The sequence below is a fragment of the Pogonomyrmex barbatus genome, unplaced genomic scaffold (genome assembly GCF_055798465.1).
Source record: "Pogonomyrmex barbatus isolate J1 unplaced genomic scaffold, ASM5579846v1 scaffold1, whole genome shotgun sequence".
Taxonomy (NCBI): Eukaryota; Metazoa; Arthropoda; class Insecta; order Hymenoptera; family Formicidae; genus Pogonomyrmex; species Pogonomyrmex barbatus.
Genome location: NW_028297098.1, coordinates 26,978,493 through 26,992,879, shown reverse-complemented (window position 1 = coordinate 26,992,879; position 14,387 = coordinate 26,978,493). Strand labels below are relative to the sequence as shown.

At 42.6% G+C, this 14,387-nt stretch overlaps 1 protein-coding gene across 8 annotated transcripts in view; it reads right to left on the bottom strand.

Moving 5' to 3' along the window:
• Nucleotides 1–13,464, bottom strand: part of LOC105431675 (uncharacterized) — a 94,282-nt gene extending 80,818 nt beyond the window's left edge. For 7 of the 8 annotated variants that reach the window (XM_089075572.1, XM_089075569.1, XM_089075594.1 and 4 more), the window contains exon 1: nt 11,855–13,463. In XM_089075572.1, coding sequence (XP_088931698.1) covers nt 11,855–12,056 — 202 coding nt within the window. In that variant the 5' untranslated portion in view covers nt 12,057–13,463. Of the gene's footprint in view, nt 1–11,854 lie in introns of all 8 variants that reach the window. The other variant, XM_089075548.1, reaches the window with a different exon arrangement.
• Between the last annotated feature and the right edge of the window lie 923 nt (nt 13,465–14,387).

The window sequence follows — 14,387 nt, the reverse complement described above, 5'->3', positions numbered from 1 at the left end:
GTTCTCCACGGAATGTCCCAGAATTTTCGGTCACGACTCCGATTCTCCGATGGAGTCGGAATCGATTTTCCTCAGATTAGAAATAGCGATCGAGAAGCAACGAAAAGAATTCCGATGCAACGAGTCACTCTCAAATTGTTTATCTCAAGGATGTTGTCTCTCCCTCCATGGCAGAGAGATCAACATTCTAGCGTCTCGTCGAACGACAAATGGAATATCAGGAAATTGAATTCCGCTAGGAAATAGCAGAGAAATAATTTTAGGTTTCGTCGGACGGATTTAAGTGCGACATCGATTCTACATAAGTAGTCTAAAGTACAAAGATCAGGCGGAATTCTCGTTCTTTCTCGCGTAGATAAAGAAACTCTCGTTTCGTCCGTCTCTGGAGGAATCAAAATCGAGGACACAAACGAGGTTGGACTTTCGTCGTAGATTTGTATTCCTTTTTTCCTAAATTAATTTTGATTTATCACGCGCGAACGCATCCAATGTGCCAATCAGAGCGCAGTGCTTTAACGAAGAAATCATGCAGCATCAGCACGTCTAAGTCCCGTACTCGCGCGCGCGGAAGTGAACTCGCGCTCGCGAAAGCGCGCCGCGAGGAACAATGAAGGAAGTATAAATCGCAGAGTAATCGGATCCGGCTGAAAAAGAGGCGCATCGGCCAATCGCTCCCGTGCGATCGATCGAACTTCACGCAATTCGCGGCCCGACGTTAGTCACGCATCGGGGAGCTTTGAGCTTGGCGTACTTTCTCTCGAAAGAGCGACACACGTTGCCGAGAGATGAGAAAGACGGGGAGATAGCCTGGCGTCTCTGAAGTAGGTTTTCCTAATAGGAGGCACTTACCGCGTGCTTTTTCAACCTCATTGCGGACAAAGATTCCTAGCCGCATTAAGTCGAGACATCGTCGAGAATTCTAAAACTAAAACCCAGCGATTCCCGACCGACTCGAAGTTTTCACCGGCTCGCGAGCGAGGTGTTAACGGCATAAACAGCATATTTGAGTTTTACAGTTCTAACGTAAATAGTTCGTTTAATTAATTTATACGAAATTTTACTTTAACTTTTCTCCCGAGATTCATAAATAGAGCAGGTTTCTCTCATTTATTTAGTGATAACGGTAGGCGCGAGCTAATTGGGAACTATTAACGAAGTGACTCGCAATTCCGCGACGAAATTTTTGGCTAATTGGACCGGAACTTATTAAGTTCTCTAAGGATCCTTTAATGCTAAATATAGCTGTCTACTTTTGAATTTTGTCTGAAAATTGCTAAGTATACGCTTAGAAAGTCATTGGCCTTTGTGATATTTTATATAATCCATTAAGTGATTCACTTAAGGTGAAGTGCTCGCGCGACACGACAACAAATCGCGGTGATGTTGAACGAAAGGAAATGAATGCAAGCGAAGTTCCGGTCTTGTAGCACTCTTCGTCGTTCAACATTCCGAGCGAAGAACAATGGGTACCTCTTAGGTCTTTACGATTGTTACTTAAACTGTCGGTACTTTTATCTCAAAAGAATAGAAAAGCTTATAAATCTTCACGATAAGATTTATCAGCCCGTAAATTATCCCAAATTATATGAGCACATATTTTTAATTAAATATATTTCAGTAATCATAAATGTAATTTTTCTTGTAAAAGTACAGTAGAGATTTTTTTTCCATCGAATTTAAAAACCTCCACCATAGTTGTGTTCTAATAAACTCGTATTTTACGTTCTTTTCATATTCTCGTTTCTTCGGGACGAATAAAAATTCAAGCGGTCGCAAAGTCCCTTCTCGAGGGGTTGTAAAAAACGCTGTTTCCGGGAATTAAAACACGGTGGCAAAGTTTCTATCGCGAATGAGACGGCATGACGCGACAAAATTGGCAAGCAAGCTCTCTCTCGGAATTTTTTTTTCGTGGTGCGGCAGTCGATTACACGGTAGCCGATATATCGGGCGGAGTCGAGATAATCTCCTTGATAAATCGTCACTCGTGACCCGTCTTTGCTCCGAAACAATGAAACGTGATAAGAATCGATACTCTGACCGCGAGTGGGTGCACACGGGCGAATTTCCGGATACGCCCATCGCCCGCCAAAATTCGCCGACCAACGAAGAACCTGCGAGTCCGCGAAGAACAGGTTCGCGAACTTGGGTCTTGCGCCGATCGAATCATCTCGTCGAAAAAACCGCAGAGAAATTCTGAAATTTCTTACCAAGTTCGCCATCTGCGAGATTTAAAAGACTTAGACAGCGCCTTTCAGTTGAAGATCGTAAATATGGTATCTGTGTGTGTGTGTGTGTGTGTGTGTGTGTGTGTGTGTGTGTGTGTGTGTGTGTGTGTGTGTGTGTGTATCGTCCTCCCGGAAATTAATTTTTCTTTAAAAGAAATTTCTACGTGCTAGCAGAGCCAGCAGCGTCGTAAAAGCCTGGTAGATGCCAATTTATCAAAACAGCTCTGTGAGATCCGAAATTTAATGGAAGAAATATCTCCCCTATAATTTATCACGGAAAATTGTTATGATTGAGGACAAAATATATGGAGCATAAACATATAAAGCTTGCCGTATAATTAGCGCGTACGTGAAAAATAGTTAAATACACTCCTAATCTTTTATGCGCCGTCCTGTCGATCGCGTTGTGGCAGATCTATGGCTGATTACGGACCGGTGTGCATGTGGAAATTTCTGTTGAACAACTGTAAAAGTGTTGCGTGAACGTTCCGAGTAATGTTGTATTTCGCAATGGAATGCGTTCGGCGGATTTAATTAAACTTGGACCACGCGGTGGTGGTCAGTTTGGCAGAAACTGGCGTAAACGCGCTAATGATAGTTTTTGTATTTGTATACAAATGTATAATTTTGCATCGACTTTGTTACGCGTCGTCCGGTAATAATGGAGTGGGATCGGCGTTGCGCATTCTTGCTCGATCGTACGATCGATACCTGTATCGGTCTACAGACAAACAGTCTACGGACAAGCCGGATAGCGTGAATTATCTTCGACTTTGCTCCACGATTTCTGTCTATGTGTGTTCGTTACGTATCATTTTATCTGTCTATTTCTCTGACACAAATGTGTATTTACTTATCTAACTCGTATACGTTTTATTTTGATATAATTAGATTTTCTCCGTAGCAAGAAGTGTTTATTGCTTAGGTAATGCAAAGTTACGCAAAGTTATGTTTCATATAATTGTGTAATATCGGCAAAATTATGTGTAGACGTTTGTTACACATTTCATTTTAACGGTAATATTTCTAAAACATTACAAAGCAAATCAAGAGAATTAGTCTCAAGTATCGGGAATCATACAAACGTTTACGAAGAATATATTGCCATTTAAATTAAAAGCTAATTTATTTTATTGCAACTTCGCGCGCAAGTATCGTTTGGTATAAAAAAAAAAAAAAAAAATGCGAGAGCCGTGTTATGGAAAATAATAGCGGAGTCAAGTGAATGATCGAGATAAAATGACGGTTGTCAAGCCGGTAGGACGCACGTGACGCGTTTAACCAGACCATCGAGTTCCCGTTCAGAAACTGGTCGTTGAACGAACAATACCATCTTCCCGGTAATGGCATTTTACAGTCGTAAAGCGAGACCCGGATGTTAGAGCCTCATGTCTTATATGCCACAGTCGTTCCATAAAAGTATGCCGTTTGCCCGGCAAACAGCTGCGAATTCCAAAAGTTACATAAACTGAACGCGCGAAAACTCTATCTCGAGATATCGTAAAAGACATCAAAAATTCTGATTGCGCTTATATTGTCGATGTTACATTTAGCAGGAGTTATCAAGTTGAAAGTGCGAATAATTTACAAATTAAAAAATTAAAGGAAAAAAAAAAAGAATAATTTGCTATCTCTAATGTTACGATGACGACAGAAGACACCGGTGTCCAGCTTCTTTTAAGTTTCACGAAATGAGGACAGAGTCTGTGGTATTGATCGTGGAACTCCCTCGGCCAATGGTCGGCCTTGCCGATCGTACGCATTTGCGTAAATTCCGCGAGTTTGCGCTGGCGTGTTTACTGGCAATTTCGAGATTGCGCGACGCGGAAAGAAACGGCTAAGGCGAGGCGCGTTTTCGCAAATCATGCGGGTACCATCGGAAACTTGAAAGCGAAAGACAAAGTTATTGCGAAACAACTCCTCCGAGATATGAATATTTCTCGTTCTTCATGCGCCCATGCATTAGGCGATAAATTGGCCGTGTGGAATTTATTTTGATAACGTTATGCTCCTACCACGAAATTTCGATAAAAACATAAAAATTAGACAAGATATCATTTCTTCTCCAAAAATAAATAAATAATTACGCAATCTATCTTAAAACAATAAATATAAATACCAATGTGTTAATAATATTTTCACTAGTAATATGTAAGTATATATAGTATATATAGTAAGTATATATAGTAAGTAATATGTGTGTGTATTGGAGTTTACGCGTGTAGATTCGCAGAAACTTAATTCTGCTTCTCGTTAGCGATTTAACCTGACAATCCGCGTGAGACTCGTAAATGAAGCCACACGCGGATGAAGGAAGTATGCCACGACTGTACTATTTTAAGTACGATATATCGATTTTAAAGTTCACCCGATGATTACACAGTGGTACGATTTAACATTGTACGTGGATCATTCATCCGTGAGACAGCCTCACCGGACGCGGCTTGACTCATCTTGAGGGTAGAAGAAAAAGCATCTAGTCACCGGTCATTTAAAACGTTAATTATAGCTTGGATTTTTTTTTTTTCGACGCGGCACGAACACACACTTTCATTATTACGTATTCCGCGCACTCGTACGTCTATCTTTCCTCGGTGTTGCATCAATCGATAGGTCGGCTCTCGAGGAATGAACAGTGCCTTTGTATCGACGCCTCTCGATACACTCCCTCGAAGATCCTCTCTTTACGAGCACCGAGAGAAACCTAATGTCACCGCTGCCATTGGGAATGGCTATCGACCGTTAAATATCTCTCCATAATTCTATCATCGAGTCATCTCGCGTACACCACGGCTGAAAGGCGGACTTGACTACGAGAGACTCCGACGTTTAAAGCCCCGATTCATGCCGGTTGCAACGAACCCTTCGCGACTTGATGATTCTCATAAAACGTTACTGTCAAAACACGAGACGGCATATTTACACAGTGGCGAGATAGGCACAATTCCACGCGAACCTAAGTAGCGTGATGTTTCCATCAGTTATCAGGAGTGAAGATAAATCACAAGAAAAATTGTCGAATATATATCGAATTTTTATATTAAAAAAAAAAAAAAAAAAAAAAAAAAAAAAAAAAAAAAATCTTTATGGCGACAGTGTGCTTCAGAGTTTCGTCGAGTTCGACTTTTGGCTCTTCCGCGAGTTCTAAATCATTCTCGACAGAGAGAAACACGGTATCGGTAGAATTGCATGTATGTAATGTGTGTTACGAATTAGTCACTCCTTCGTTTCGCGTAATTGAATTTTCGTTGCATGATCGATGGCTCGCGTAAACGGCGATTTGCCGAATCGCCATGACAAAAGCTTCGGGGCAAACGCGTAACGCGATTGCGTAACAAGACGAGTTCGGCGCGAGTTCACCTTGTTACACATGCGTCGATTACGTACGCCACGTCATCTCGTCCCGGGACACGTGTTTCCGGGCTTCGAGAACGAGGCACGGTCAATCCGCGCATTTCCCCGGACATAATTGCAAAGACCTTGCTACACAGGGCGTGGCTGGAGTCCCTATGCTAGGTTGATTCACCTCATTAGCTAACGAAATTTAGTTCGAATTACGTTCTCATCCTACGCAGCGCGACACACTCGATGTAACGTGGGAACTCGATGTAACGCTTCGCGTAATTGTCCGAAGCGTGACTTAGACGTCATTAGCAACAACAACGACGTGTTAGCTCCGTAAACATGATGTGTGAAATACGTGCAATTAAACTCGATAGAAATTGTCGCCGTCACAAATGTATATATTTCTTTTTATGAAAAGCATAGCTAGGGTATCGCGTATAGGACTTTCTCTAAATTTCCTTTCCGATTACACCCGTAAATTTGTCACTCGTTATCGTCATAGGCATACGTCATTTTTATCGCACACTCTGTCACGAAAGTCTGCAACTTCTAATTGCACTTCGCAGACGAATCGACGTGTCAGAACTCTCGTCCCAAAAATCTGATTTACGACAAGAAACGTCATCAACAAAGTGAAAGAAGTACAAGAAGGAAGAAAGGAGATAACGCTGTGTGATGGACGAGAAAAACGGGAAATTACACGACGCCACGTCGGCCTGGCTCCAGCATGCTCCGAGTGCTCTAGCTGGCCATGTCTCACCGCGAAAGCTTTTAATAACCGTGACACACTTGTGCCGCTTATCGCAAACAGCGCAACCCATCCAAGCCGCAATCCATTAGTCTTGATCGCGGAACTAGCCTAGGCTGCGAAAGAATATCGCCTTCTTACCGTACCGTGTCTTCGTATCTACGGCGTTGTCGAAAAAAGGAGGAAAAAAAAAAAAAGGAACAGCGAACCAAGTTTGTCGCTTATCTGCGCGACATTAATCTCGAACCTGCATTAATGACGAGGTGACGGTGTCTTGTAGCGGGTTCGTTTCTTCCGGGATAATAATTAGACCACGAGTGATCGGATTACTGTCGGTCAAACTGCAATTCGGCCCGAGCATTCAATCGACTGGAATAAACGATCAGCTGACAAACAAACTAATTTGGCTCGCGCTTTGATGCTAGAATAGCGTTTTCAAAATCCGCGTTAATTTTTTAGTTAATTGTATTCGCTGAAAGTAAAGATGAAAGACGAATATCTTTCCAATCTGCGAAAATGTTTCATATTGACACAAAAATTTCTGGAAAATGAATCATAATCATGACTTGTGAAATGAGTCACTTAAAACAGTTGCTAAGAAATAAGATACGTTTTTTTTTTTTTTAAATTGAAATCGAATTCAAATCATACTAAAAAAATGCTAACGCGTAGTTTCACGTGAGTTTCAATATTTTTACAGAATGGATGAATACGTACTAGGAATTCTGTACAGGAAATTATTATCAAGCAAAGCTACCGAGGTCCGCGATCGCTCAAAACAATTCTGTCGTGAGATCCGTAAGAATACGACCATGGCGTGAAGTAATCGCGATGATGCAAACATAATCTCGTGCGCGCTCATGTGTAATAATAATGGCGGGGCAAGGTTTCATTAAATTACTCGGATGTGCGTATTATATGAGAATCTACTTTAAGAATAGAGCTCGCATTAGTTTAATTAATAATGGGACGAAAAATATTGGTTACGCGTGTTAATTAATATGCACGAGCAAAGACCGGCGTAACCTAATTTCAAAACTATAATCTCTCTTAAATTGTTAATATCTCGCTCTTTTGAGTTATTCAAGTCTTTATCTCGCGCACGAAAGAGATTAGTTTTCCCCGGAAAAAGGTGAGGATTTGCCTTGCAGTAATGCGCATCGTGTGCGGCAATTGGGCGCGTGCGATTTGCATCTAAATATGTCTCATTCAGCGGATACCTTGCGCTTCTATGGCGACCTTAACTTTCTATATCGATATCGATCGTGCTCCGCGTGTAAGCGAGTGGCGTAACAGACAGATGTGCTGTGACACGCTGCAGTTGTAAATCATCGTAATGTGACGTACGGTGCATACGGCGCAAGAAGCAATCTCTTCGATTAGCCTCGATCGAGTCACGATATTAAAGTAAATAGCTGTTGTCATTCCTTCGTTATTCCCGTCACACGCGACGCGATAATCCAAGACACAATTATTAAATTGCTAACAACTTCATAGAATTAGCAATTATATATATCTACGCCGCGAATAAATTAGTAATAATAATCCTGCGCGTTTGTTTTATAACCGCAAAACATAATTACACGTGGAACGGATTAATTTAATTTTATTAGTGTCTCAACTGGATTATATTTTGCTTGTCGCGCAGAAAAGTAGTTGCAGTTAAGAGATTGCAAACACCGGTGAACAAGCACAACGTAAACATGGCAATTCGTGATTTCGTAAGTGTATTTTATCCCGATTTTAATTTGCGATCACGCGAAGCGTTAGCCATGTCTCCATTTAGCGAATTAATATTCGAAAGTGTTTAACACTTGCCAGCGCAAAGCTAATATCACGTGTTCCCTCTAGACACGCGAAATAATTTCGTGACACCTGCGTAAATTCATCCGAGCAATTCGCTGTTCGCCTTTTAGACCGTAAATCGTAAAGCAAATTAAAATACCAAAGCGATATTTTTAAAATTCATGTTATATCACAAACATCTTTAATTATTGAATTTTTAGGTTCACGAAAATCCGTAGATTACTTTTTAAAATATTCATTAAAAAATTTGATACACCGATAAATTATTCGACCTTTTATTCATCGCACTTCGGAATATTTGTACGCAAAGATTTTCAAGTCTCTGCTAATTCTCAGGCAATAAGATCAAAGATCCCGCCGATCTTATCCAAGCTGTTCATCGACGTCACGTCTCTCCCGTGTGGTTTGTATATTCTAACGAAGTGAGAAAACTAGAAAACGTGGTGCGGTACTTCTGTATATCAAATCGGACACGGTCTACCGTCCGATGGCACCCGCGGTGCGCAAGATGAAAACACATCCCGGATGATTTCATTAATCATCGCGGTGCTGTCGAGCGTGCGCGGGGACAGCTGTCGTAATTAAAAAAAAAAAAAAAAAAAAAATGAAAAAAAAGGACGAACGAAGGAGGAGATATGCCATCGAACATGTCTCGAGATCGTGCAACATCCTCCGGTTACAAGCCTCGCGAATACGAGCACCAACGTCGCGAATTTACCGCCGTTGCAAAAAACATAATAATATGGTACCACTGATAAATATAAATCGTAACGATCTTCTTACCGGGTTTTCCGTAATCGCGCGCGGCGTGAGAGAGGATGTGATAACGCTCCTCTCTTGCTCCAATATGCCTCCTATTAATGTTCAATCGAGGATACGGTAACTTCCACGCGATCGTTAGGTCGATACTTTGCACGAACTTCTCTGAGCATTACACGCGTCATGCGTCATTTCGCGCTCGGCATTAAGTATCGAATAAAGAATAAAACCGTTAATGTGATGTGAAACAGCACGACCACGGTTTTTTAATAAAATCCTTATGTGGCAATATATCTTCATTCTCCGTGCTACGATAATTAGTAATAGTTAATTGCAATTGTTTCACGCAAAGAGGTTGCAATGACATTCCTTAACTTTTTCATTAAAATTGCGTCAAAGTGTTTTTCCTAATCGGAAAGTAAATATTATAAAGAATACATTTTGTTGTTCGATACACACACATATATATATATATATATATATATATATATATAATTTCGATACATATATATATATATATATATATATATATATATATAATTTATGATTTATATGTTCCCTATGCCAAGAAGAAAAATATCAAGAAATTTATTTGCGCGGAATTTAATGCGGCAACAAAAACAGACTTTTACTGTACTCTTACAGGAAACTAGGAGAATGACGCTTCGATATTTACCACAGAGATTTATGTTTTATTACGATCGCAAAAACCAAGGAAAATCACTTTTAGGGAAAGTATCCATTACCGTGTGAGGCCACTGTTACCTCCGAGTGAATCGGTTTTCCATTTATCATCATTTACGACCCGGCAAGTCGCTCATTTGTCATTCGACATTCGTTAAAGACGGCTCTCTCATTACTTAGCAAATAAGGGACAACTTTGTTTACTCGACGAATAACTTCTTCCGATCGGGAGATGCGTAGCTTCTCGAACAGATTGAATTTTAGTAATATGCCGTCGTATATTAACAACGTCAAAGAATTTTCTCTTATTTCGTAATCAGAATATAATTTTACCGTTAATACGCCAAAATAAATTTGCCAAGAGTCCACGGTCAGGTATGTAATAACTTAAACTCGGTGTGCAGTCGCATGCTAATTATTCCGTTACTCCGCTCCAATTATCGCCGGTTACGGGCAACAGGATACGTTGTAATAATTGTCAGGTGCCGTAAGAAGTGTAGGCAATAGACGCATTCGTATTCGATAAAATATACGATAAAATATACGTCTGAGAGAAGGAACCGTACGCAAGTTGGCGCGCGTGGCGCGACGATCTCAACGAACGCACCAATTCGCGTTAATTAACTTCCATCCACCAAATTAATGGTCGCTTCTCGTGCTGCGATGAAAAAAAAGAAAAAAAAAAACAGGCACGATGACGGATCATCGTAATTGCGAGGTATTCATTCGCGAGCGTGACTTTTACGCTTTTACCGGTGGCAAAAAAAAGTACTTAATTGGCGATAATTTCGCGGCGCACCTGTTAACTCTCTCTCTGTATGTCTTATCTCCTTCCAGACTTCGAGTTTCGGAGTTTCTAATCTCTTCCTTACAGCTACGAGAAGGAAATGACTCTTTATACGCTGTTTATCCTCTTCCGTGTCTCTTGCTTCGCGCGCAAGACTTACGAGTACAGTCGACCGCCCGTAATTCTTCCTCAGTTTTTCTTTCCGTTGGTAATTTCGCCCCGCGAAATCCTGGAGAAAATCGTATCCGACGTCATCTACGAGAGCAGTTCGCGGCTTTTTTGCGGAAGAGGTATGCCGCGAGAGCCATCCCATTACTGATTCGGCACGCGAAAAATTGCAAAGGAGAAGCGCGACCCGGTTTATGTCTCATTCTGACGTTTGTCTTTTATCAGAGACACACACCTTCGGAAGATAATGAAGTACCGAGAAATAAAGTGCGCGGCATCACAAAGCGAAGCCTCGTTTATAATGCGCTTCGTTCTTGATAAAAATGCTGCGAATGTATGACACGAAGGTGCGGTTTGCAAACGACATATTTTAGATAATATTTTATTGCAATAATCGCACTTCTTTGTCTCGCCGAATTCTTTGTGATTTCCAAATTCTTTGTCAAAAGGAAGGATCTTATGGCAAGATAAGATTAAAATTACAAACCCGGATAACTCGAATATTATCCATTTATTTCGAAATGGAAAAATAAGTGTGTATATGTGTGTTAGAGTTTCTAAAATAAAAAAATAATGTAACACGTTGTTTTACATTGTATCGTAAAACATGCGATGGTATAATTTCAACACATCTTATTCATTGGATAAATAAATTACCAAGATATTGTGTCTATAGATATTTAGATCTTTATCTGAACATTCACCCGATAATTACAAGCAATTTTTAATAATGGACAAATTCCAAGTTTACTTATATCCAAGTTTACTTATATTATCTATAGCATATTTAGAATAATCTCAGAATTTGATTAATACCCGTCAATTGGAGTAATAAGTATATACAGACCTAAGCAAATTCTATCTAATTCATACAATATTAAATAATATTACTCTGAAAAAAGTAAACATTGCATTAACTTTAAGTAACAAAAAAAAAAATATGATTTTATCTTTTATTTACCACTCTTTATTTGCTCATAAAAATATCTCGGATATCATTTTTCAAATATTTAAGTGTTAAATTCCACGTTAAATCTATAACAATTTGAAAAAACAAAAAAAAAATAGAGACAGTTGTATCTTTGATTTTATTTTCTCAATTATCTATATTTCTTGTCCTTCATTATCTATTTGCCACAATTTGCCATAATCAGAACAGACAGAAGCCGCAGTGCCGCATGGCACACAGATAAAATTATCTTCTTCCGCGAGAATGTGCGAACAAAAAAAAAGAAACGAGCTCAACGAGGAAAACTGGAGGTCAGAAGCATTTTCGCGAATAGCAATTTTTTCTTCTCCTGTCACACAAATCAGCGCCGTTCGACAACTCACATAGCCAGACGTTGCCGCGAGGCGCGGTGTGCAGCAGATTCAGGTGCAGGTTGAAGTCCAGACCGGCCAGGTCCTGTCGCAGATGAGTGCTATCCATGACGAGGGCACGTTCCGGCAGCAGGAAGAGGTGGTCGCTTCCCTCCGCGGGCCCCAGGGTTCGCGGCACGCCGAGCCCGAGAGGCCCCGATCGGGCCGTCAACATCCTACCGCCAGGATCAGCCAGGATTGCGTCGTCACGCGAAGTCGCATTCTCCTGCGACCGCCTGACGGCCGACACGCTGATCCGCGACGGGCACCCGCGACCCTTCCGCACTGCGGATCGGCTCGTAACAGGTGGCACGTGACCGCCTCTCCTAACAGCCCCCGTCCTCGGGCACTTAATCGTGACGCCGGGAGCGGGCGAAGCTAACGCCTGTCGCTCGGCCTCGTCGAGAAAGCGAAAATCGGAGGAGAACTCCTCGAGAGAGCTTAGCGAATGACTCGCGATACGGATCAGTCGTAAGAATTTGCAGGACGCGACTGATTTCTAGAAGTCAGTGTCTTTTGTCATATCGTGGGAAATCTTCTCTTTGAGGTTGAATTAGAAGGCGAATGCAACTCGACGATTAGCACGGCGCACGTCTTGAGAAGTATCGCTTTCTTCAATTCTTCTCCCCTCGCAGTTAATCTCTCGATTAATCCGCGCTAAAAACGATACACATAGGCGACCAGCAAAAGCGTGGTGCACGCTCAAGGACAAGTTTCTTCCCCCGTGATTCAATCCCGCGCGAGACGCGATCGGCGACGTGTTAATAATGCGATATCATACAATGTTTTTCTCGGTGGTGACGCGATAAGGCCGCAAGAAACGCACCCGCGATCACACGACGCGACGATCACCACGGCTCGAGAATGACTCGTGATCCCGTGAGTCACGTCGGTCAGTCAACTTTCGTCGTCGCGCGTCGTCGACGGAGGGAAAGAAAGAGGGAGAGAGGGAACACCGCGACCGATCTTTCGCCGCGTGAAGTGGCACAAATTGGCCGAACAGGCTCGCTCATTAAATTCGTTTAGGAGAGGCGGCGGATCTCCCAGCGCTCCACGAAACCTCGTAAGACTGTCCTTCGCGAGACCTCGAACGCCCGAGAGACGATGATCAATGCATCCGTTTTTCCGACGAGACACGCGACTCGGCTGCGCAATTCGGTAGCTCGTGACAGGCGGCACACAGGTAACAGATGCAGCGGCTGCTCCGACCTTGCCCCTCCGCGTCCTACTCAGCTGTCAGTTGCGCGATATCTATTTTGCGGCGTGCGAGCGAAGCTTATCGTTACACCGTCACCGACACGGCTATTCCGCTATTTACGCAGCGCGTGTGAGATATCAATTAATTCCGCCCACGAGTCAGACGTGGCCTCGTGGCAACGTGCTTTCATCGACGAGTGATGAAAAAAAAAGAAAAACAAAAAAGAAAAGTAACACGAGTGACACCACCCTCGCGAGAGACGAGTCTCCCACGCGGCGGGTTTGGATCGATCTTGACGGCTCGTCTAACAGCTGGATGCCGACACAGCCGGCGGACTCGTGACTGCGTGGCTGACACCAAGTTCTCTCACGAGCGGTCTCACGTACACGGCGGTCAGCGTTCAACTGAGCGGGTCCGTCTCGCCGCGTTCACGAGCGACACCGACGGACGTCGGAAACGACCGACACAGGGCGCCAGGGAGATGCAGCGCGGGCGGCAAGATGCGTTTTCCGCGCGCCGCAGGAGGGACGCGGGTCCCCTCGCGCGCGGGATTCACGCGTGCGGGAAAGCTCGTCGATCCGATTTCCGCGCGAGTTGAGCCACTCGGCCACTCTCGCTGTATCGCGCGGATGCTCTCTCGGATCTCGAGGAAAATGGTGGAAAAAGCGCGCAGCATCCAAAGCCGTAGTGCCGATCGAAGATTTCACGATGGAAGCGTTTCTTCGTCAACAGCGACGAATGGACGAGACGTTTTTTGACAATTAATTTCGAGGAATAAGACGAATCGCAAGAAAGTAACTGTTAAAAGTACCGTAAATTTCGCACAATTCCTTCCGGTTGCATGAGATTACGTAAAAGGAGCGGCGACGCCTTTCGGCATCGGAAGAGCCAGTCGACCATTAAAATAGCTTCGGCCACAGCCATTTTGTGAGTCATAATCCGCGCAATTAGACGGCTTGGAAACCGTCTATAAAAGAGGATTATAAATTTAATCGCGGTAACAGAATAGTCTCCGCAATCTACGTTCAAAGGGTGATTTTATTCTCATTTATAATTCCTTTGTAACAGTCGAAGTTACATTCCGCCCAATTTAACTATCATATATCCCGTTGTCGTTATCCCGTTGTTTCGCAATCGCGCCGTTTAACCATCTTGTTAGATTTCTCGAAACTTGTGGCAAAAATCATCGTTACTTTACGTAAGCAATTTCTTCCCTTCTTTCGACATATGCATTATCCATGTAGTCCATTTACGCGTACGTATTCGTGCGCGAGGAACTTGCATAAATCGTGGGTGGTACGACCCGGG